The sequence below is a fragment of the Sinocyclocheilus grahami genome, unplaced genomic scaffold (genome assembly GCF_001515645.1).
Source record: "Sinocyclocheilus grahami isolate Dianchi unplaced genomic scaffold, SAMN03320097.WGS_v1.1 scaffold281.1, whole genome shotgun sequence".
NCBI lineage: Eukaryota > Metazoa > Chordata > Actinopteri > Cypriniformes > Cyprinidae > Sinocyclocheilus > Sinocyclocheilus grahami.
This window is the reverse complement of record NW_015505460.1, coordinates 1743700-1769493: the sequence shown is the minus strand read 5'-3', so window position 1 is coordinate 1769493 and position 25794 is coordinate 1743700. Positions and strand designations below refer to the sequence as shown.

Genomic DNA, 25794 nt, shown 5'->3' with positions numbered 1-25794 from the left:
GTCCTCTTTTGGAAGACCAAACAAAGTAGTTTCGCTTTCACAACGAAACACAGCGTCTTCACGACATGGCTGCAGTGTCAACAACAATACTACAGCGAGACTAAAAGTTACGCCTTCTTTCTTTGCGTGAACATTTGGCCGGCGTTATGCAAATCTTCCCACATAGTGATGTAGACATGTGGGGGCGTGTTAGAACGAGGTGTTTTAGGAAGGTGTGGCTGACTCTTAACTTTTAATAAAAAGAATATCTCTTTGGATTTGAGACTTTAGTCTTTGCAACTTTACAGATCTTCTTTATGCACCAAGAGCTTGTAACACTCCAAAGAGAAAGGAAAACTTGAAATCGCATCATATGACCCCTTTAAACATTGTGTCAATCTTTCCAGCATTTTAAGAAATATTGCCTAATCATTTCAAAAGGTCGACATGTGTGACTATGTGAACATAAATGGAGTAACGGCTCATCCGCACATCGAGAAAGACGGTACGGTCTACAACATCGGAAACTGCATGGGGAAGGGAGCCTCGCTGGCCTACAATATCGTCCGAATCCCACCTAAACAGAAAGGTAAGTGGTCTTTCAGTCACTGAGCAATGTTTAATGAATGCTGGTTAAATGATAACTAATGGGTTTGGTTAAATGGTAACAAACTCTTTCAGACAAATCAGACCCCATTGAGAAATCCAAGGTGGTTGTGCAGTTCCCAAGTGCGGAGAGGTTTAAGCCATCCTATGTGCACAGGTAACTATGCATGCATGTATCTATTTAATTTAATTTTGAAAATATAGTGTCTAAAACATAATTTACTCAAGCGAGGACAGTATATTTTTCTATTTTGTATTTTTTTCTTCATTCTGGCTTCCATACACTACAGCGGAGAGGTTTAAGCCATCCTATGTGCACAGGTAACTATGCATGCATGTATCTATTTAATTTAATTTTGAAAATATAGAGTCTAAAACATAATTTACTCAAGCGAGGACAGTATATTTTTCTATTTTGTATTTTTTTCTTCATTCTGGCTTCCATACACTACACCGGTATCAAATTTTCATGTTGCGTTTCATTGCTAATGCTTTTATCACGGTATACGGTATTATCACGATATTGATATTGAAAAAAAAAGTGTTCTCATAATACAGTATAACAGGTTTAATAACTTTTTAAAAATACACAGATTAAAGTGCAAGAGAATTATAAAGACCAATAGGTATCACTTTACAATATGACCTCATTAGTTAACCTTAGTGAACTAATTAGCATTAACATTCACAATGAGCAATAGCTACATTTTCTACAGATGTTATTAATCTTTGTTAAAAAAAAATACAACTCTTAGTTCATGTTAGCTCATTAAATAACACAGTTGCAACTTTCGATTTCAACAACGTGTTTCAAAACACTTGCAAACAATATCTAGGGCATGTTGTAGTCCAGATTATAATGAAAAAAAATTGAAAATAAATAGCCTATTAAGTTGCACTTAAGTGCATTAAGTGCAAATACACAAATCTGAATGGCTGTTTAAATAATTTAAATATGTTTCAGAAACAGAAAGTAGTGCAGCTGCTTTGTTTCTGGGGTAACGGCTGCATTTCTGCTGTTCAGCGCCATCTGCTGTCAGAGAGTGAAAGTGCGCTTTCGTCCAGAGCGTCTCTCACGAGCTCCGCCGTGCGCTTCTCATCCGCGCTTGTTTACATCAGAGTGCGCACGCATCTTTAACGCAGCATACAGCGGTGTTGTGCATTTTGACCAGTTGATGGGAAAAGTATTCTTAAAATGCATTCAAAATTCTGAATAATTTGTAATAAATAATTATTCTCTGTATTTTTAAGTGACCACGCTAACAATATCGTGCATATTCATTATCGTGATATATCGCATTACCGAATACGGCACATGTCTACAATACACTGAAGAAAAATAAATAAAATGAAACGGTTTTCACTTAGAAATTGCTGGTAAATTTCACAATTAATCACAAAGAAGTAGCAAGTAATAACTAATTAATGTGAAATTATGAAGTAGAAGAAAACGAAATAGTATTTTCTTGTAAAACAGACTCCAATACCTTTGTTTTATTTACAATTTCGAAAAATCATTTTTTCAGTGTAATATTGTAACTAATCATTATAATGATGTTTATGGTGAAACTGTACCTAGTTTTCATAAAATTCACCAAAAATCACACTTTGAAAAATAGTAAATAGTAACTTTTGTGAATAGCAAACAGATCAAAATATTATAACAAAATTATGAGTTTAAAAAAAATAAATAATAAAACATTAAGTATGAGAACATACTGTATGAGTGTTATTTTTTAACATTTCTAACTGTATTAAACAAAACATCATTTCCACAAACTGTGAGTATGCAGTAATTACAACTTATCAAAGGTTATTTTATGGTTTTACTTTGTTAATAATAATATAAAGAATAAAGAAACTTTATTGTATAGCTCATATAAGTAAGTGATCATGTGTAGTCAGCTGCTCGTTGTCACAAAATAAACCTGCAATATTACACACTAATGTGTTTCATTTGGAACTTTTTCCATTAGCGGAGAAAGCATTTTGTGAATATTGTGTTTAAACAATATTACCTTCTTGTTGATGAAAGGTGTGTTGTATTGCTTAAATGCAGTGTGTGCAACATTTGGAGCCAGATCAACAGTCGATGAACCTTGTCCTCTCATGTCTTTCCCTTCCTAGTTTTGGGATGACAGAAAACTACTTTGTCTTTGTTGAGACGCCTGTTAAAATCAACCTGCTGAAGTTCCTGAGCGCCTGGAGTATCCGAGGATCCAACTATATGGACTGCTTTGAATCCGACGAGGAGAAAGGCGTATGTTCCCGTTTCTTCATCCATCTCTTGATAATACATGATGAGTTACTCTACGCCAATGATGCTAATGTTTCATGAGTAGAGCAGTCAATGCCGTATGGGTCTTTTGAACCTTAGATGTGTGTTGTGTTCATTTCTACAGACTTGGATACACATTGCGAGGAAGCATCCAGGAGAATACATCGACTATAAATTCAGAACCGCTGCGATGGGTCTTTTCCATCACATCAACTGCTACGAGGACTCGGGCTTCATTGTTGTTGACCTGTGTGCCTGGAAAGGGTAAGTACTGTACGACACAATGATTAAAGCAACTACATACAGTGGATAGCGTATACGGTGAGCCGATTTCTGAAATTCAAACCAGGCATGTTTCGTAGCTCAGGTGAAATCTCACTTGTGGTTTGGTTTATTTTGTAGCTGTTGTGCATTGCATCTGCTACTATTATTATTAATAATTATAATGATGTGTGTGTCCAAGCTGAATATAGTTTTAATACAGTTCACACTATGAAAAATAGTAACTATTGCAAATAGCAAACAGTGTTATAGCAAAATTGACATAAACAATACATATGAGAATGTTTTTAGAATTTGCTTACTAGATTGAACTGTTATCTGTATACAGTAGTTACAACTTATCAAATTTGATTGTAAGTTTATGCTTTCGGAAATGGATCTATCCCTAGTAAGGCTTATTATTTGGCATTTTAGGCTCAAGTTGGAGCATAAAGTATGTGCTTTCTGCAAATTATTTTATATTATTTATTCATATCAGAGCCTTATTAGAAGTCAGTGTACTTATTAGAAGTGTGATATTTCAAACCGTCAAACCAATTTGCAACTGTAATTTCTGATGACTTTTATCAGGAATATTTAATAAGCATGGGTTAAGTTGTGCATATATTATTATTTATCACCATTGTAATCATTTACATTTAACAACTGGTTTCGGGTGATATCATTTTTATAATAAGGTCATTTTTTTTCAGCTTTGAATTTGTCTACAACTACCTGTGGCTGGCAAACCTCCGAGCAAACTGGGAAGAGGTGAAAAGAAATGCCATGATTGCCCCTCAGCCAGAAGTCAGGCGATACGTGCTTCCTCTGGATCCCTACAAGGTAGAAAAATTAATGATTCATATTTGACCTATACTACAAAATATGTTTGTTTTTTTCTGGCCAAAATATATTTAATGCTAAATGTATGATGAAAACAGTCAGGCTCAAAAAAATTATTTTTTTTTTAAATTTGAAAATATATTTAGTAAAATATATTTCAAAATGTATTTCGGGGAAAAGAAAATAAATTTCCAGTCTTACAGTAGCCTCCACTTAGTCTAAATGCAAAATAGCCTACTAGAGATCAAAACTACTAGAATTCTTAGTTTAATTTATATATATATATATATAAAAAAATTTTTTACTTTGTATAGCATGTTCCTTGCTGATTTTTATTAAATGTCTTTATTTAAATGTGTTCTATGTTCACATGTCTTAAAAACATAAATGCATTTAAAATGCTTTTTAAAATATGTGTCCCTGGAGCACAAAAGCAGTGTTAAGTCGCTGGGGGATATTTGTAGCAATAGCCAACAATACATTGTATGGGTCAAAAATAACAGATTTTTCTTTTATGCTAAAAATCATTAGTGTATTAAGTAAAGATCATGTTCCATGAAGATATTTAGTAAATTTCCTACCGTAAATATATATAAACTTCATTTCTGATTAGTAATATGCATTGCTAAGAACTTCATTTGAACAACTTTAAAGATGATTTTCTCAATATTTAGATTTTTTTGCACCCTCAGATTCCAGATTTTCATATAGTTGTATCTCGACCAAATATTGTTCTATCCTAACAAACCTTACATCAACGGAAAGCTTATTTATTCAGCTTTCCGATGATGTATACATCTCAATTTCGAAAAAATGGACACTTAAGACTGGTTCATGTCACCTGACCCTAACCCTACCCGTCTACTAATACTCTAATAAGAGTTAGTTGATGTTAGTAGTTGCACTTATAGTGAGTATAAATGTATTTTTTTCAATGCTTCACTGCTCAACAGGTGTCTTAATGACGATTGTGGTGTCGCCTGGAGCCCAGAGACCTACATTTTGCCTGATCTTGAATGCTAAGGACCTGTCTGAGATTGCAAGAGCAGAAGTTGACATCATGTCTCCAGTCATCTTCCATGGCATGTATAAACCATAGAACGGCTGGATCTACTGAACATAGAGTCCTCCGGTGTTGATAAAGTTACTGTATACTATACACCATGTTATTGCACATTTCTGATTTTCTTTAAGTTTGTTTTTGCAAGTGGTCTTTGCAAGTGCATAATTATTTTGCCATCATATCCTTGAAAGAATGAAAAATTCCTGATAATGTACTCACCCTCAGGCCATTCGAGTTGTAGGTGATTTTTCTTCTTCTTCAGTAGAAGAGTAAAGAATAGCTGAAACTGTGATCCTTGGTGATTCATAAAATGTAAGTCAACGACTACCGTCACTTTGAGAGTCAAAAACAGCATATACAGGCAACACAAAATATCTGTGGCTCCTGACTATATATATAGAGGTCTTATGAAGTGAAACGATCAGTCTGTGCAACAATTTGAACATTATTTACAACATTACTACCTGTAATGAAAATCCAACTCCATATTTAGATTTGAGAAAAAAAACAAGTAGTTAAAAGTTCAGTGACAGCTAGTGGTGGAAATGGGTACTGCAGTCCAAGTTCAAAATATTGAAGTCGTTTTCCCGCCCTCTCTTCCTCAGACTGGAGACTCACGCAGGTTGCCAGACACGCAACAAGATCCAGTGCAACTGACAGCAGAAGGTGATGAGCCTTACACTGTAATTTGGTTAGTTGATTTAGCCTACCTGCATTTTAATATTCCTCTGGTCATAGAGCGTTTCAGATGGATGCCAAGGCTTTTTTAAGTCGGGTAGAATCTGCAATCTTTGACTCACTTCGTGAATCTTCCATGGATGTAATACGCTGTGTTTTCCATTAACTGGCAATGTAAATTGCAATGGGCGGAGTCACACAGACCAAAACAAAAAACACATTCCGACACGGAACCAGTGTTGCCAAGTCCGCTGTTTTCCCGTGGAATTGGGCTACTTTAACACTGTTAACGCAGGTTGTTTTTCATGTCCGCGGGTTGAAGCAACTCTAATAACATGATAGTTATCCCCTGGAACGTGATTTTTAACCGTGTACCCGTTAGTTTTGAGTAGCGATTGAGTGGGTTTTCTTGAGAAAACCTGGCAACCCTGCACGGAACACTCACTACAAAGTAGAATACATACGTTTTGGTCTCTACGTTCAACAGCAATCATATGTCAACTAAAGTAGTCACATTGAGTACTTTGTTGTTACATATTCTTAGCATGCAATGACTGCTGAACTCATGGACATCAACCAGAGTTTTATGCTCTGCCAGAAATGTACTGCGATCATCTTTAGTTCTGGCTTCATTCGATATATTATTCTTCATATATACTTCATATATTCTCACCTGTGCTGTTGTCTTTTACTCCGATACATTTCCCTGAAGCATATTCGTTACTTACTACAAAATAGTCAGAAGAACACGGACTGCAGGGAAGCAGGTTTGACGAATCAGTGGTCTGGCGTTTGCAAGTTAGACTCATGCTCACGTGCAAACAAGTGCCCACACAACCGCGGATGATTCATTTTCCACTCAAGTCGAGTCTGGGGTGTGCGATACAGCATCTTCTGCGATAATATGGTAAGTGTTGTTGTAATGATGTGCGATCGGACATCATCAAGTAAGCTATATCACCAGATCACGCACAGAGTGCACGCACTGTTTTGCGTCTCTGAGCAAAGGACGGTGTTTACTTATTGAATGAATCAGCTTTTTGAACAAATCGGTTGAATAAATGATTCAGTGATTCACTCATTAACACAGTCAAATGCTTTGTATCTGAATGAATCGGTTGAATCTCAATGACTCACTCATTAACAGTCACTTGCTGTCACCTACTGGCGGTTTTAATTTCACAGTTCGACTATTTTTTATGTTTTAAAATAATTTCAAATTACAGTATTCAACGTTTTGTTAAAAATAAAACATTATTTATTTATCTGTAACTGCAGGTTAAATGCATCCATGTCCCCTCTGAGATAGGCCTACATTAAACTGTGTAAATACATCTAAATGCTATTTCAGATGCAGATTCCAGACATGTTGGAATGAAAGACACTAAGTACCGGATGAAGTGCTTCTTATTCATACCCAAAAATATAAAATGGAATATTATTATATTAATATATATATATTTATTTGCTTCTTTTCCATTTTTGCATTTACTTGTACTTTTACTTTCAATACTTAAGTACATTTAAGATTAAAAAAATACTTTTCGTACTTAAGTACAATAAATATTACATACTTTAAGACTTTTTACTCAAGTAATATTCTAAACGGTGACTTCAACTTCTACCAAAGCCATTTTCTGGTAGGATATCTGTATGATACTTGAGTATGGCTTTCAGGTACACTTTATACACCACTGCATTTAATTCAGTAGCAATGCAACATGTTTTAAATAGTATTGACATATACAGCCATCGATCCCTCTTCTATACCTGCTTTGTTTTCTGTAGCAGTGACTCCAATCCTGGAACTGAAGTACTCATTTTGTATGTCTTCTAATCAAACACACCTGATTCAACTCAAATGTTTGGTAGTAGAGACTCCAAGAACTGATAATGTTGTCTCAGATGAGAGACATTCAAATGCACTTGTCAAAATGCACAGTCACAGACAACAGGGTAAATCAATGGTAAACAGTGTTTTTGTAAAGTTTGTTTGAAAACATTCTTTATTTTGGTGGATATGCTAGATGACACCAGTAGAGCATGAACTGCCTACCCTAGCTTTAATGTACATAGTAAGGTCCTTTATACTACTGAAGTGCATATTGTGCAGTCTTACTGTAATTGTTGTTTTGATAAAATGTTGTATGACTGAGAGTGACCTTTTCAGATTAGAGTTAGCTCATTTATTAGTCATGGTAAGCTCTCACACTGTAAATGGCAAAATTATGGCCTCTGCCTTATGCATAACATTTAATGAAATTGCATTTTTTATTGATCTGTTTGAAGGTTAGTAATACGGTAAGCATTTTTAATAAGTGGTTTTAAATGTTTATCATGCAGCCATGTTTCTTCATGTGTTTTCGGGGAAATCATCTTAAGGTGCAGTTGCTTGAGCACAACAAACAAATATCTCAGTAAAATTTTCACATAAAGTAAATAAAATATTAGATCTAAGACAAATAATAAATAAAAAAGAAATAACTTTTGTTCCACATCTGTCCATTTACTAAAAATTAATTTGTTGATAAATGTCACTTGCTATCTGTACACACATATACGATACATGCACTGCATTTGAATATGTCTTCCAAATGCATTTAGTGAAAATAATCTCAGCATTCATGTTGAATGGACGTAACTCCAAAGTCCAACAGAGGAAGTTTAAAATGTTACATATTTATTATGCTACATATCAGCAGTTAGTATTTGGTTATAATTGGCATTTGAAAATAAATAAATAAAATAATGGAAAGACTACAACAATTAGAAATGCAGCTACAAAAGTGAATCGCATTAAGTTTAGACACTCTGACATTTACAAATGTTTACACTTAGACAATTAGTTTCTTTTTTCTCCATGTAACAATGGAAAGTCATGTGAAAATGCAACCGTGATTTAATGAGAGCGATTAAAGCACAATGGGTGTGAAAACTAACAACTGTGTTGTGGCTTTTCAAAATCCCAGGGGTAAAAGCTTGAGGCGTTGGGATCAGCGCCGAATAACATCTCAGCAACACTTTGCTGAACAGAATCAGACGAACTTGAGGATACCATTTTACTGAGCTCAGAACAGAAATAGTCAATTTCAGACAGGTCGGCGTTTTTCGTCACTTTTCCAGCACCGTGTTGAGCCTCTTCAGCTTCTTGGCTTTCGTTGGACACAAATGAGCCAACATCCATTGTATTAAAATCAAAAATGTTGTTTTTCATTGGGCCAAGCACTTCAGAGTCGGGAAAGCTCATTTCAGAGGTTCCCCACACCGAACCACAGTGAAATACTTGAGAGGAACCACTAGCATTTGACACTATAGAGCAAGGTTTGGATTCTCCTGAAGCATCATATCCTTCTCGGACTGGTTCAATGAGTTTTTCTTCACTACTATAAGCATAACTCTCTTCATTAGATGGACAAGAACCAAAGGGGTAACAATCATCATGTTCGGATCCACTGAGATGATCACTTAGCACGTCACAGGACATCTGCTTCTCCTCCAGATTATTTAAATCTGTGTAAACTGGTTGAGGACTTAAGAGTTGGCATGTACTTATCATATAACCAGACTCACAGTTTTCCGTTTCCGAGTCAAATATCCCTGTATCGACGGATTCGGGGCTAAATGGATCAGGGACGTGGATTTCAGAGTTGCTCTGCTTCCTAGCTCCCAAACCTGGGCCTTGAAGATCAATGCTACACTTGGTTTTGTCAGCAGGTTCTGGACTAAAAGGAGTAGGAGTACCAACTTCATGGTAACCAGAATCTAGTCTTGGAGCTTCATGACAGAATGAGTTAACAGTGTTCATTTCTTCTAAGTCAGATACGCCTTCGACCGGCTCAGCAGGTATGGGACTAAATGGGTCAAAATACTGGAGTTCAAGTTTACTCATGGCCAAGCCTTCAGAGGAAGAAGGTTTGTGTGGTGAACTGCTAGATTCAGGGCTGAGTTGTTTATTGGCATAAAACTGGTCAGTAGCTGATGTTTCTGTGTTACTAAACAGACAAAAGACGTCTTGAGCTGTAGAATTTGGCGGATTGCTTTCCGTGTCCAGGATGGGTGAATCAGGAACAGGTTCAGCTACATCTGGATTTGCCGTCCATTGGTCATTCCACTCTGAATCAAGCACACTTTGGCAAGCATTTGAATCATTAAATGTAAGACATGGGATATCTAAAACCACCTTTTCAGAATCAGGCACTAATATTTCATCATGTTTAGCGATTTCCACCTCCACTTCGTTCTCGTCGTTAGTGATCTGGTTGCGTTGTTCTGTGTCTTCAGGCTTTGGACTGGAGCATTCAAATTCATCTGCATCATTAAATTCAGGGCTCAAAGAGGTGTCCTGCCAATTAATTTGGCAATTGGACTCCTCTTTCTTTACATAATTGTGTTCAGGACAAACTGGACTTTGATTATGTAGTTCAGGGCTACCGGGATCTAATCTCACAGTGAAGAAGAACATATCTCCATATTTGTAGTCGTATTCGTCTAAAGCAGAAGGTTGAGAAGGAGAAATGGAAGGAGAGCTACTGTTTATATCATGCAACTGTTCACACAGAGGACCTGCACTATCATCTGGAGATAAACTCTCAGTTTTTATGAGTTCTTTGTCATTCGCAGCATTTAGTTCAGAAGTGGTAATATGATGTTCAAAGGTCTTCTGGAAATCGCCTGGGAGAGGATCAGGGTCACATGGACTTAGAGGAAACCCTGTATAGGACCCTGCGATGATGCTCTGCAGACCACACAGAGAGTTAGCTCTTTTAATTAAACCGGATCCAGCCTGTACGTCAACCCTGTCCTCCTCCTCCTCTTCAGCGAATACATTGGAATCGGCATCGAAGGAATTAAACACTGTAGAACTGTGACTAGAGTCTGATTCATGGACACACTCGTCATTGAACTGAGGACTAACAGCTTCAACGGATAGATCTGGTTGCACAGCATCATGATTTCGGTCTTGTGTGGCGTTTGTCCCAAGCTCAGACCCATTATCGCTGCAAGATTTGAGACTCCTGCTTTCAGTGGACATGGACACACCGCTGTCACGCTTTCCAGTGGACTGTGTGCTATCAGTATCTGGTGGCAAGTTGACGGGAGTGTTAAAAGTACCGTAGTCTTTAACGACGGATTGGTGATAGTGTATAGTTTCTGGAAGACTGTTCTCTGCAGGGATGAAGTCATCCTGACAATACTTTTCTTCTGACATGTTAACCAAGAGAGAGTCAGAGGCGAAAGGGTCTGTGCCTTTAAACGGGTCCCTGGGTAATTGCTCTGAGAGAAAACAGCACCATATTAGTCACTGTCTTATGGATTGATTTGCTCTTTTCCTCTGTGCATTTCCGTGCTACAAACGTATGCATATTTATCAGCAGCTAAGGTTTTTTTAACTTTTCAGTAACAAGCCATATTTTTCGATAAGCAGCTGTCTAGTGTGACAAACTTAGGTAGTGATCAAACATGCTCTCATGCAGATATTCCTGTGCAGAATTGGGCTTTTCACATTTAGGCCCAGATTTACTAAACAAGGCAAATTAATGTGAGAACGCAATCCCATAAAAGCACTCATGCGAGTGGAAAGTTTTGTGGTTGCTCTACTGACAATGTGCAATTTAAAAAATACAGCCTGATCAAAATCCATAATGACCAATGCAATCCACCAAGAGCCGGGTCGCAATCAAGCAGAGCTGATGATAATCAGGTAATTACTAAAAACACAGGTGCAAATTGGGTTAAGACATGCTTTTCTGGAGAGCATTAAATAGTAGCTCAAATACCAGTAAACTGACTACCGTAAATTAAATCACATTACATGATTCGGTTAAAAAACTCCTCCCATAAATGTTTGCATCTAAAAGGGAAACTCCTACAAATGCATATGCAATAAGTTTATTCTGAAAAATACTTGTCCACGGATTTTAAGTGCTAATGTTTCACAGAGTCTTTTGTAAATCCTGACAGTAATTTTTTACGCTAAAAGAAGGTTTGCGTTGGAACAATATGTTAGTGAACCCGGCCCTAAAATTGTTCAGCTTTGTCATTGTAAGCCATGGGTTAACAGAATTCTGGTTATTTTTCCATGTTTCACACTGTTCAAATGATTCCCTAATCTTCAGGTTTCATAGTTTCACACTAAACCACATGTTAACCCTGGGTTTTATTTGGATATCTGCAATATCTTTTATTGGACAAACACAGCATGCAACCTGTTGAAATAATGGGAGGATTTCACAACCCAAGGTTTTAACGGTTCTAACTCCCTAATGTTAAATTGTTACCCTATTTTATAAAAAAATTGTGTAGTGCTCTCACCCTAATGTATAGTGACTATAGTTCTGTAACTGTGCTTAAATTAGTAGCTGGTAGCATTGGAAGTTAGTTTTAAAGTTGTGCATTGATGCAGTTTTAGTTATAGTTTGAAAAAACTTTGTATCAAGAATGTAATTATACATCATTACAGGTAAGGTTTAAAACAGAAAGTTACTAACCTGTTACGTCAACCTTTGGAAAGTGGTCCTCTCCAAATACATCACCTGGAAATTAGTGAAAAATAAGTTGAGTAACATGAAAAAGTATGAACACGATCATGCCATAACAATCACTCGCCATCAGTGAAGGGGTTTGGATGGAAGAAGTCAAACTGTTTGTTTGTCGTCTGACTGGGATGAATAATCTCAAAGTCCTCCTTCTCCATGTCAGAAGAGTCAGACTGTTTGAAGAGAGAAAACATACGTTATTGAGTGTCCAGATTTTGCAGGAAACTCAACGCTGCATAACGAAACAATGGGAACACATCAGTGGTCATGAGGTCCGAAGCCCAGTGTGTGACGCTCACACGGGTTGCCAGATGTAACAAAGAATGAGACTGACAATGTTAGGCAATGAGCTTTAAACCATAAACTTATGAGTTGTATTATCCGTGTTTCCTCTGGTCAAAGAGCGTTTCAGATGGATACTGAGGCTTTTTAGGTTCGGTGGAATCTGCGATCTCTGGCTCGGTTCATTTGCTGACTTCCATGGCTACAAAATGCAGTGTTTTACGGCAACTGGCAACCTGGGGTGTTGCAATACTATTGGGAATCTGGCAGTGGGTGGAGTCACACAGACCAAAACAAAAACAGACATTTAGATACAGAACACACATTTCAAAAGTAGAATAACTGGCAGTAGCCATGTTTTTTTGGAGAAACAAGTATATGAACTTAGCCTGTTTGTAGTCCTAAATAACTGGTGTTTTACGATAAAAAAAAATACATGTTTTACGGCAACTGGCAACCTGGGGTGTTGCAATACTATTGGGAATCTGGTAGTGGGCGGAGTCACACAGACCAAAACAAAAACAGACATTTAGACACAGAACACACATATCAAAAGTAGAATAACTGGCAGTAGCCATGTTTTTTTGGAGAAACAAGTATATGAACTTAGCCTGTTTGTAGTCCTAAATAACTGGTGTTTTACGATAAAAAAAAATACAAACAGCACCTAAGCATACAATACAATTTTTAGGCAATCAACCGAACTGAAGCACTCTAAAGGAGTTCAGAGTTATTTAAATAGCTGTACGTAAAAATGACTGAACACATCTTACAGGTACATGCTCAGTCATACTGTATCACGGTGCATGTGTGTCCTACCTGCGGAGTGGTTGATCTGAACATAACATCCTCCTCTTTGACCTCTGTCAGTGTGATCTCAGTGAAAGACGATGAGCCACTGCTCTTCTGGAATCAGTAGCACATCAACAAACTAGTAACTAGTAGCAAATGACACATTCACATGAATGCTAATGTTCATACCAAGTTCTCCATTGAACACTGCATTTTATTGAGCTCCTCTACAGTGTTCTCTTGCTCGACATCATTCACTTCCTCTCTTTCCGGTTTGGACTTGCTCTTCTCACTGTAGACATGATTACACTCGCTTTCTACATCATCCATGTGTTCTTCCAACGCCTGATCCAAACCGACACAAGGAGCTTCTTCTGTCATCTCAGCCACTGAACTTTCACCGGTTATGAGGCCAGCAACCAGCTCAGCCAGCTTCTTTTTAACCTAGTCAAAAAAGGAAATTAAAAAACACAACATGATGTTTACAGAGTGTCAACAAGTTTGCAGATAGAGACAGTATTTTTGATGGGTCAATCAATCAGAAGTTGCTTGACCATTTTTAACATAACGGTGATTACCTTGACATATTTGCATTGCAAATCCACTATTTCTGTACATTATTTTACTTGTTTTCACCTCTTATGTCATGGAATGCAAATTTTGTAACAAAAAACTGACCTCTAAAGCACATTAAAAGCTATGCATAGGGTTAATTCAGCATAATTGGTACATTTTCCCCAGTCATCTCAATGGTAAAAAGGTGTCCCAATTGATCTGAATTGATCTTAAAACTAAGGTTCACATGTAATGATCAAGATCGCGGAAAGTTCCACTTAGGAGTCTCAGTCTTAATTTTTTGGGGGTACCTGGGTAAATATAGTGTAAAGGTTTGAAGCATCTGGAATGAGAAAGAATGGATGTGATTTCTTTTTAATTCCCCTCATTTTGGGTTGATTATATCTGATGGGGGGACCAGATAGGAAACTGTGATTTTTTTCTGCCCATATGGCAACAGTTGCTGTACAATTTGAGTTTGAGCTTTCACTGGTCACACAGCTACCATATTTGACAGTAATTGTTACGATTGACATACAACAGCTTTTATTTGTCAGTGAGGTCTAAACCAGGTGCTGGTGACCACTCTGATGTAAAAGTTATGTTATTGTAAGATAATTATTATCTTTCTTACCTTATTAAATAAATCCGAGGTTATCACACGTGACTAAGAATGTTACATAAAAGTAACAATAAAAACATGTTTTTTAAAAATATCTTACATCTTACAATAGCAAACTAGCTGTTGCTCTCCAAATTGGCATCAAGAATTGTGACCTTTTTACCGGTATTAAAAATAAACTACTGAAATGTTGGTATTGTGACATTTCATGCACATTTTTTATTTGTATGAAGTTTTTATGGATTTCCACGGATTCCCACTCACTCCTAAAGACTATGCTTTCATTTTGGATCCACAGGGATGTAGTATAGCTAGACTTTTTATAAAACTAACCAAAAAGATCAAATAAAATTTGTTAAACCGTATTCCAAATTAATCAATTAGTGCATTCATTAATTATGGAAAGTCAATATTTGCCATCTAAAACCACTTTTAACCTTTTTGAAATTGGTTTCACCTATTTTAATCGGATAATAAAATAATAACTAGTTACTAATTAGAAGCCAATGGAATGTTTGCACTTTTAATTTAAAGCTTTCACCTCCTCACAAGATCAGAAATATTACCAAACATTTTGGGTGAACTGGTCCCAAAAATATGCAAGGAGAAAAAGAGGAAGGTGACTGAACTGTGACCTGTATAATCTCCTCGATTAAGTCCTGCAGCGGAGTGACCCGTAGATGCAGGCTTTCTGCGTGTGCTTTAGCGTAAGCCACTTCCCGCTGGAGCTGCAGGAGATCTTCGGCCGCGGCACACAGCTCAACATCATACTGCTGCGCGGTCTGCTCCAGCTCCTGCTGCTCCTCCTGCAGCGACTGCAGCTGCACACAAACACACACACAGACGGCATCGCACAAATATTAGGCTATATGCTGTTTTCGCTCTGGTGCACAGAGTAAGATACACCCTACAGGGTTCCTACGGGGTTCGGAAAGGTATGGAATTTTATTTAAGTATTTTCCAGGTATACAGATTTTTATGTGTGCATTTTAGGACAATGCACACTGAGCCAAATATTGTGCCATCAGCCCATTTTGCGATGTGTTTTCTTGGCCTCCACAAAGTATGCATTAAAGAGACCTAAGGCCTTGAAATATGGCATACTGCCCTAACAAAAGCCAAATTTTAAATACTTTTTTTACAGTACCTGTCTTTTTTATAAACCCTTGAACTTGGCACATTTTATGCCATCAGCCCATTTCGTGTCATGGTTTCTGTGCCACCACAGAGGATGTGTTAAGTTGGACAGTAGGCCTTGATATTAGAGGTACTACCGTCAGAAAAGCCAAATTTTGAGCAAATAGATATGTTCATTCATGTGCATCCATGCTCTTGTTTTATTCATAGTAAGATGGCAGGGATGCACAAAGGAAGTAGGTTATATAAAGCTAGAAATTGTAATGCGTAAGCATGCAAAAAATTCCCATACGCATGTGAATAGTTTCTCGAGGGCACAAAAAAGTTTATTGTGTAGGCTACATGTTTTTTAGGGGTTTCAAGAAAATCAATGGAAAAAATTATTTACAGATGACTGTACTATATACCAGTTAAAACAGAAAATAATGCTCTATGAACCATTTATGTTAAATATGGTAAAGATAAAAAAATAAATTAACACATCCAGCTTTATTACCTTTGCAAGATTGTTATAAGTTCAATCAGTCTTTCTTTTTTAAATGTATATATTTAGCATCAAACAAATATGGTAGTACTTGTTCACAGTAATAAAAAAAAAACGAATTAAATCTTAAATCTTAAAAGATTAAAAGTGATTGCGTAACTGCCCAGTAGTAGGCGATATGCATCACGAATATAAACAAAATTAAACTGTTAAACCATTAAATAAAAGAAGTATGGCATGCATGGTGAATCTTGGATTTGGCGTTCTGTTGAGAATGTCTTTGTGAAGATTTACTAACATTCAAAGCAGTGAGAGCCTCTTTTAACTGTCTGTTTGCTCCAATTTGGCCATTATCTGGTCTTATCTGAAACACTACGATTCTTATTTGGCTTTTTTCGCTTTTTTTTAGACAGCGTTTCGAGTGTGGACAGGTTGCGAAGTGGGTACAACTGATGCATGAGTCTGAATCCAATAAGCTTGCCATGTAAGTGAAAATCACTCTGATTGTACTGTAGTTTTGCATCTACAGTAGATACAACAATGTTGTTAGTCCGTTCAAAAAACAGTATCTCCTTCCTTTTATGGCTCCATCAATGCTGTCGTCTGCTTCAAGTACCAAGCAACTGCAGATCTCATCTACTTCCGTTCTGAGTAATTGATATGTCGACTAATGGCTTTCTAGGGAATATGGGGGATGTGTGTCGGCTTCCACAAAAACCACTGAAGACACAAAGCTCTTTCAACTGGCAATTATCTTACATGGCATGCAGCTGCGTTATGACGATCATGATGCACAACCACTGACTCTGTGATGAAGCCTACTAGAATGCAGTCTGATGTCCCTAAAATACAAGATATGAAGGTAAAAATTTCCTTCTATCCATTTTTATTTGATATGTATATCAAATTATACATTTTAGCAATATCACACGAGCAGGAGTGCTTTTTCCTGAATATCTGCACAGTTGCAAATGTGATACTGATTTTATGCAAGTTAATATTGTGTTACATTTTAAACTCAGTATTGTCAGTTTTTGCTCAAATTCGCCAGGAAAATAGTTCAATCGAAGCCACAGCATAACTGTTGTGTATCTCTGAGAACGAAAACTTGATTTTGTGACTCCTGTATAAACCCAGTCACTTGCTTCGTTTCTAAATAAATCCGCTGTTTGAAAGAATCGGTTGAATGAATGACTCACTCATCAAGACTTGCTGCCACCTACTGGCAGTTTCATATTCAAATCTATTAATTCCCATTTAAAACTGATTGATTTAAAAGCATTATTTATGCAATTCTAATTGGAATGTAAATGCACTCATGCCACCTCTGAAGAGTCTGTGCAAATATATCTAAACACCACTTCAAATTATTTTGTAAATAATGTTATGGGCATGTTGTGGTATTAAAACTTTGTGTAGTTCTTGTCACAATACTGCTGTTAGGGAGACGAAGATTAGAACAACAAAACCCACACGATGAAGAGGGACGGACACACACACACACACACACACACACACACACACACACACACAGACAGACAGGATAACATACAACAATTCTGAACAAAGGAGAAAAACAAGAGGCCAACTAATATACACAGGATAATGAGGGTGATAAACTAGACACAGGTGAGGTAAGCTAATGAAGATTAGACGAGAACAGGAACATGACCAAATAAGGGCACAGAGGAACTAAATTAATCAAGGAGAGACAGAAACTGGGAACCAACTTGACACTATTTAGCTTCCACCATGTGAGTTCATTGTTTAGGCTTGTTCAGCTTTTCAGCTCATTTCTGTAACATTCTGCACTTTAGCATAATATGAACAGTGCATTGATTAAGTTATTCACCTGTGAACACGCTGCTGTTTCCTGCTGAATGCAGTGCTGTAATGCTGTTTGTAAGCTATTAGAGACCCACCACATTTAGAAAAGTGTACAATCAAGTATCAGTCAATCTTATAGCTTAAGCAAACTTGGAATCTCTGTAACAGAGGAAACATTACCATAAAAGGCACAGACTGAGCAGCTCTGTCAACTAATTTCTTGGCATTTCAAGACTAGGCTGCTGCAGTGCTCTTTTGGCTGGCCGTCCCGCCAGCATGACTTTGTCGATGATTCAGAACGCAGCCTTGTATTTAATCAGACAAAGAGAGCTGGCGACCGAATCCAAGGCTTTGACACTGGCAATAGAAATGTATCACCCTTTGATTAACCTGGAACAACAGCAGAATTCCTTCTGCAGAAATCTTTGGTATCTTAAGCTTGCTTACCACTTCCCTCTCCTGTTTCTGGAGGTCATAGATGATCTTCAGTTCTTCCTTCAGCTGTGTCTTCCTGTCCTCCAGCATCTCCACGGTCTCCTGCGTGTTACGGCGCAAGGCCTTGACCGTCTGAAGGGTCTCCTGTTCCATGTGCACCTCATCCTGCAGACCCTGAGGATACATTCATAAGCATATGTGTGACCCTGGACCACAAAACCAGTCATGAGCCTTTTTTTATTTTTTTATTTATACATGATCTTAAATAAGCTTTCCATTGATGTATGGTTTGTTATGATAGGACGATATTTGGCAATATATACATCTATTTGAAAATCTGGAATCTGAGGGTGCAAAAAAATGCAAATATTGAGAAAATCACCTTTAAAGTTGTCCAAATGAAGTTCTTAGCAATGCATATTACTAATCAAAAATTAAGTTTTAATATATCTATGATAGGAAATTTACAAAATATCTTCATGGAACATGATCTTTACTTAATATCCTAATGATTTTTGGCATAAAAGAGAAATGTATAATTTTGAGCCATACAATGTATTGTTGGCTATTGCTACAAATATCCCCCAGCGACTTAACACTGCTTTTGTGGTCAACTTGATGTCCTTGCAGCTCTTTGCAAACTTAAATCAAATTGAACGGTTACATTTTATTTTAGGGTATGTGTACTTGCAGTGTATTACCTAAGAAAGTACTGGTGATATAAGGTAAGTACATGGAGTAGGGTTAGGTTCAGAGTAAGTACTTAGTTACTGTAATGACTATAAGTACATAGTATGTACATGAGGAACAGGACTGTAAAATAAAGTGCTACCAATTGAACTAAAACTTGGATGCACCCAGAGTCTTGCTCAAAACGAGCTGATATGTTTCCTCGTCAGAACTGGCTGAAAAAGTGCTGAGCAAACCAGTCTGAGCTGTTGTGCAACCCATTTGAATTTGGCACAATTGTATTACAAGTGGACTGTGTTCTGCTGCTTTAAATGCAATTTTAAAAGTTTTTGCTGCTTAATATTTTTGGGAACCTGAGATTTCAGAATTTTTTGATGAATAAAAAGTTTAAAAGAACAGCATTTATTAAAAATAGAACAAATACAAATACACGACACGAAAAAAAGTTTGAGGTCAGTATGAGCTGTGATAAATATAAATTGAGAATACTTGTATGTTTTGCTCTACAATGTAAATACATTTGTCTTTTTGTCTGATTTTCATTCACCTTTTTGCTTCAAATCAAAGTTTGTGATTCTCCTTGTAGCTGGTTGGGTTGGTTAATGGCTTATAATGCTTAAAGAGTTTTTAAAAATTGCGATGGGAAAAATTAATGGAAAAAGTTCAGAATCAGCGCCGCTGAAAAGGTGTTGGGTACAAATAGACATGTTATAGATTTATATAGCTGATTTATATGAGAATCTGTACAATTATAAAAAAAATTAGACTTCTTGTTAATGATTTTCAGTTTTGTTCTAGGTAATTAAATCAAGAGCTCTTCAATAACAGCAAGAGTATGGTATTTGTGGCAAAAAGCACCCTTGTTGTTGGGGCTAAAGGTCCCCATCTGAACTCAGTAGCTTGTTAGAATAATTGGCATGACAATAAATATAGATGGCTGACAGCAAGGTTCTGTTCAAATGTTTAAAAGACCTTAGTCAGTATAGCAGCATATTACATTTTTTACAGGAATGAAAGCAAGGCTGTGAGGGACTGAAGTACAGTGTGTGTCCCTCACAGCCTTGTTTTCATCCGTGTTAAAGGGATAGTTCACCCAAAAATGAAAATTCTGTTATTAATTACTCACCTTCATGTCGTTCCAAACCCGTAAGACCTTCGTTCATCTTCAGAACACAAATTAAGATATTTTTGATGCATTCCGAGAGCTCTCTGACCCTCCATAGACAGCAATTCTGGTCAGCTGTGGCAAGCGGATACGATGTTTTCGTTCAAATCAAAGCGTAAATAAATGTAGAAAACGTATCCGCGTGACGCAGCTGACCAGAACAGCATAAGCTGTTTACGTATATTCTCCAAAATGGCACCAGGGTGACGCGGAGGAGACGAATTGTTGAATAAAGTCGTTATTTTTTTTTTCTTTTGCGCCCAAAAAGTATTCTCGTAGCTTCATAAAATTACGGTTGAACCCCTGATGTCACATGAATTATTTTACCGGTCTCCTTGCTACGTCTCTGGACGTTGATCGTGTTACTTACATTGCTGTCTATGGGAGGGTCAGAGAGCTCTCGGATTTCATCAAAAATATCTTCAATTTTGTTCCGAAGATGAACGAAGGTGAAACGGGTTTGGAACGACATGAGGGTGAGTAATTAATGACAGAATTTTCATCTTTGGGTGAACTATCCCTTTAAATTCTGTATGGCATCTGTGTTGAGATAATGGGCATATGTCTTAGACATAATCATAATATTTTTAAAGAAACCATAATTTTTGTTTTGTATTTAGTGATAGTACTATAATGCCATTTTAAATTAGGGGATCTCTGTTAGACAATGTAAGAAACTTCCAGAACCTTTAATTGTTTAAATACATTTTTTTCGTAGGCCTACTTTAAAAAATGTATTCTTTGTCCGGGTCTTTTTCATCTATATTAACTGACATCTTCCTCAAAACATATTTTAGGTAAATTATTATTATATTTTTTTTTTTACCCCAAGTCAAGAGCAAACTGCACTCTTACCTCGTGATTTTTTTGAACAATTCATGCACTATGGGAGGCGTACAAAAGCTCATTTTCTAGGTGCCTTTAGCCCCGTTGTACCATGCAATTACTTTTATTAACTCTATGCTATCACACATGTTGCTGATCTCCAACACAACACACAAGCGCGCGCGTTTTGACAAACCATATCACGAAAAATAAGGACATGTCACACAAAACGCGATGCAACGCGACGTTTTGGTTTGATTGAAAAAAATAAAATAAAATATGCTACTATGGCGCTAATCGGTGAGGCCAGTTTTTCAGTTTCTGTGCATAGAAACATGCGTAGAAAATAACAGTACCTTGATTTCATTCTCATCTGAAGTGTTGACCTGAGCCTCAAGCTCCGTGTCTCTGAAACAGCATAAAACCAAAAGAAAATCTATCACGTACAGGCTATATCTCAAAATGATGGAAACCGAGATGCCAATACTTCTGCAAGATTTCAGCACGATTCTCTCAGTTAAGCGCATGCAAACACGAGATTGCTGCAGAAATGTGTAAATGATTGAATGAGTGAAATTATGCAACCCATGTGTCAGATGATGAATCACAGCTCTGCAGCGCATGCAAATATTACGGCATTGCATCAGTGCATGAATCACCTCGACACGAAAGGTGATGATGATTTCTGAAGGATAAATCGCATTATGGCATGCAGCTGCTTCGCTGCGTAAAGACAAGGCTGCGCGCGCGTTTGTGTACCTGGCAGCGGCTGCAGCGCGAGCTCGTGCCGGCCGCAGACAGTCCAGAATAAAGCGCAGCATATTCATGCGTGACACACAGTTAACGCACAGCCTTCAGAATAATGTCCCACTCTCTGTGAAATGCATGCTGTCAAATAAAGGTGCGCAAAAGAGACGTTCTCCTCGAGTCGCTCTGCGCTCTCCTTCGGCTGCGGCAATCACGTGATCACGGACACTGAAGCAGAACCGGCCCCACGGTAGCTACTCGAGGAAGAACCCGGCTCAACACACCGCCAGTGGTCACTAACATAGCCTACGTATGCATAAGCCTATGTGCGCTTGCAGCTGGAAAATTCCCTAATGCCCAAAAATGCAATCAGTCACCGAGATAATGTTGAGGTATACCTATGATGAAAATTACAGGCCTCTCTCATCTTTTTAAGTGGGAGAACTTGCACAATTGGTGGCTGACTAAATACTTTTTTGCCCCACTGTATATAATATTTTAAAGAGACAGATATTGTCTTCTCATTTTAAATGGGTAGCAGTTATGCAGTCATGGTAGCTGACAAATATGTATTCATTATCATAGGATATATAACAATTAAGATTTTTTTTATTAGAATAGTGTTTTTTGTGTGTGTGTGTGGTTTTTCTTGGTTTTGCAAAGATACAGAAACTGACTCATAATCACTGCTTTCTGTTCACTGCTTTTGCCATCCGTGCCAAAGTCTCTCAAATACAGCTGAAAAGCCTGTTTGAAGCGTTTTGAAGTCATTGGTCACGTATTGCTTGTCAACTTCAGTTCATCTGGAGGTGTAACTGCATCCATGTCGGTGATAAATCTGTGTAATTGCTATCCAAGAATAAATGCAGATGATAGCTTCGTCTAAGCTTCTTAAGACTATTATGATTTATATTTTAAAAATAAAACTTATAGTAAACTATTTCAAATCAAGATGGAATGGAAAAACACTTGCATGACATTGTTCTTTATTTCATATTTTCTGCTCTGGAAGCATCACATCGATACAGTTGTTTTGATCTGACAGTTTAATTTAACCACTGTACCTCAGTGATACAACACAATAAGCTGAAAGTCTTCCTTAAAGATTATTTGAACTAAAGGATATTTACTGTAGACTGTTAGTTCACCAAAAACAGCTCATCAACAGCAGTAATAAAAGAAGTCCAATCTGGGTGATTTTGATCCATATAAAAATTCTGAAAATCGAAATCTTCACAAATATTCTGATGCCATTTGTGCAGGAGTTCATCGAATGATGATCATTATACAACCGTCATGTGCTGGTAAACAATCACATATTTACATTAATTATTCATATAACAGATGCTTTTATCCAAGTAACTTACAAATGAGCAAAAAAAAACAACAACGTCACACTTCATAAAAATAATACATGCAGTGCAACAATGCCAAACCAGAGAAGCACACAGCTAAGAAGCGATGTAAATGCAAAACAGAAGAGAGAGAGGGGGAAAAAAAAAGATTTTAAAATGTATATATATTTTTGTAATTTTATATATTTTAGTTTTGCTGCTAAAGATGAGCATTTATTTATGGTTATGGAGGTGTGTGTGATAACTCAGAAGGTTTGTCGTTGAAGGCTCAAAAATCATTCCACCCCAGTGGGAGTGTACATTTTCTAGTAAGAGACATTAACTCGTGCGGTTCACTGACCCCAGAGAGCCTGTTAGACGGTGTTGATCCAGAATCAGTCCAGAATGCAAGCGACAGAGTCTTGAATTTGTTAAGGGAAGCTATGGATATCCAACGTAGAGGAACCACTGCTGAGGCTTAATTGTAAGGAAGGGCTTGAATAAAATCCTTATAGGTCAAGAGCAAGTGGAGGTGGATTCGCAGATGTGGGATGGAATCATCAATCTTAGGTCGATTATGACTGCTTACTAGGGATGCACCGATGTATCGGCCAATAATCGGTATCGGTAAACAAAACCCTTCTGCGCAATGGCCAATCCAAAAAAAACAGCCATGATCAGGGCTAATTATATGCTGTCAAACAAAAGGGCACAGAAAAACCCGTCAGACTGCAAATGCCTCTAATGTAGAATATAGGGCTGTCGATAAAAAACACAATCCTATTTAAAAAATAGCGTTGTTAACACTAGTCCTATTTGGCCCTATGAATCACCCATAGTTCAAGTTCAATGTTGCCATGTCCGTGTTTTTTCTTTCAAATATTATTTATTTATTATCTCATAAGAAACAATGTCTTAGCTCTCAAACAGTGTCTATTGTATTGCAAAATTGAAACATTAAATACAGTTTTTGTTTCAGTTAAAGCGGCAGTGCGGAGCGTGAGTCTCTTCCACTTTAATTCAAGTTACAGCGCAAAATAAACATGAATGAACATCAGAAGATAAAGTACAACTTACTGAAATGTGTCATGTCTATGTAATCGCTCAATCAGTGTTTCAACTGCGGAAATATGACAATAAAACAGCTTGTGAACAATGTCACTTAATGCTGCATTCATGGCCGTAGCCAGAGTTTGAAAATTAGTCAGGTCTGGGGTGGGGTTAAGCTAATAAACCCTACAAATACAGCTCATTATATAAACACTTTAAAAGAGACGGAGATGTAGATGTTTGTGAAAGATGTTTTCTCTGTTTTGGAGGGATGAGCACTGTTAAATTATGTCATATTTATTGTGTAAAAATTTGAGAATGTTTTACTATAGGTTAGGGGTAGATCATTTTATCAGATGTTTATTAATCATGCAACAGTAAACTACTATACTGTGTACTTAAATACTTTACTGAATGAAATAGACTTCTTCATGGCTAGTGTTTGCTTCTATTTCATTTCATTATGTAACTTACTTGTTCTACAGATCTGTGTGTACTAGTGTTAAATGCTACTGTTTTTGACAAAGTTGATAACATTTCTGACAGATAATTTCATGATATTTTTTGTGTTTGTCTAACCGAATGTGCTATCCTGTCAGCAATAGCCTGTCCGTGGGCTTTTTTGATAACTGTCAGTTTAAGTGCCGAAGATGCAACGTTGCCAGATATTGCTATAAAAACAAATAAAAACAAAAATAATAATAAACCGAAATTATTTCAAATCCTTTGCAAATAAGATAAGATAAAGATATCGCTGACCCTAAACTGAAACTTCCCACTTTATTAACTTTCTAAAGTGTCAAATTAAGTGGAAAATAATTTTCTCTGAAGACTCGTTCACTCTGCCAGCGTCTTGCAGCGATCATTTTCATACCGCGGACGCTAAACATTCTTGCAAACTGTTAAACTGAATTATAAACGCAGACACTCATATGAGGAGTTTTAATTAGCAAACTAGTCATTCAGAGAACAAATTTTTGTTTTGAACGTGAACAATGTACCGAGGTCCGGACCTCAAAGCTGGCTACGGGCCTCGCTGCATTTACCACAATTCGTTAGTTAGCTATAAAAAACAGATGGAGCCTATTTATTGTTAATTATGTATGTCGGAATAAATCTGTCATGAAGACAAGTTTTTTTTTTTTTTTTCGAAAAATACCTTATGTGCAACTGGAGCAAGTGGAGGTGGATTCGCAGATGTGGGATGGAATCATCAATCTTAGGTCGATTATGACTGCTTACTAGGGATGCACCGATGTATCGGCCAATAATCGGTATCGGTAAACAAAACCCTTCTGCGCAATGGCCAATCCAAAAAAAACAGCCATGATCAGGGCTAATTATATGCTGTCAAACAAAAGGGCACAGAAAAACCCGTCAGACTGCAAATGCCTCTAATGTAGAATATAGGGCTGTCGATAAAAAACACAATCCTATTTAAAAAATAGCGTTGTTAACACTAGTCCTATTTGGCCCTATGAATCACCCATAGTTCAAGTTCAATGTTGCCATGTCCGTGTTTTTTCTTTCAAATATTATTTATTTATTATCTCATAAGAAACAATGTCTTAGCTCTCAAACAGTGTCTATTGTATTGCAAAATTG

General features: G+C 37.0%; 2 protein-coding genes across 3 annotated transcripts in view; one reads left to right on the top strand and one right to left on the bottom strand.

The window, feature by feature from the left end:
• The window catches only part of LOC107600304 (retinoid isomerohydrolase), an 11075-nt gene extending 5447 nt beyond the window's left edge, over positions 1-5628 (top strand). Inside the window, exons 6-11 of the mRNA XM_016292174.1 lie at positions 421-568; positions 661-742; positions 2713-2845; positions 2988-3127; positions 3838-3967; positions 4921-5628. Coding sequence (XP_016147660.1) covers positions 421-568; positions 661-742; positions 2713-2845; positions 2988-3127; positions 3838-3967; positions 4921-4929 — 642 coding nt within the window. The 3' untranslated portion in view covers positions 4930-5628. The remainder of the gene's footprint in view (positions 1-420; positions 569-660; positions 743-2712; positions 2846-2987; positions 3128-3837; positions 3968-4920) is intronic.
• A 2571-nt stretch (positions 5629-8199) lies between these two features.
• LOC107600302 (uncharacterized) lies at positions 8200-22038 on the bottom strand. 2 transcript variants are annotated; one of them, XM_016292172.1, is made up of 9 exons: positions 21818-22038; positions 21415-21466; positions 18391-18552; positions 15125-15316; positions 13508-13762; positions 13346-13432; positions 12315-12417; positions 12197-12241; positions 8200-10982 (listed from the first exon to the last, which is right to left on the bottom strand). In XM_016292172.1, exons 1-9 carry the CDS (start codon positions 21883-21885, stop codon positions 8644-8646), a joined length of 3303 nt encoding a protein of 1100 aa, XP_016147658.1. In that variant the 5' UTR covers positions 21886-22038; the 3' UTR covers positions 8200-8643. The 2 variants fall into 2 exon arrangements, with proteins under 2 accessions (XP_016147658.1, XP_016147659.1); XM_016292173.1 differs by having other exon boundaries at positions 15131-15316.
• Between the last annotated feature and the right edge of the window lie 3756 nt (positions 22039-25794).

Coding starts and splice junctions, on each gene's coding strand:
- LOC107600302 (XM_016292172.1), bottom strand. CDS start 21,885: ATGAATATGCTGCGCTTTATTCTGGACTGTCTGCGGCCGGCACGAGCT. Junction 13,763..15,124: donor AGGAGATTATACAGGTCACA/GTTCAGTCACCT, acceptor TTTTTTGACTAG/GTTAAAAAGAAGCTGGCTGA. Junction 13,433..13,507: donor AGTGTTCAATGGAGAACTTG/GTATGAACATTA, acceptor TACTGATTCCAG/AAGAGCAGTGGCTCATCGTC.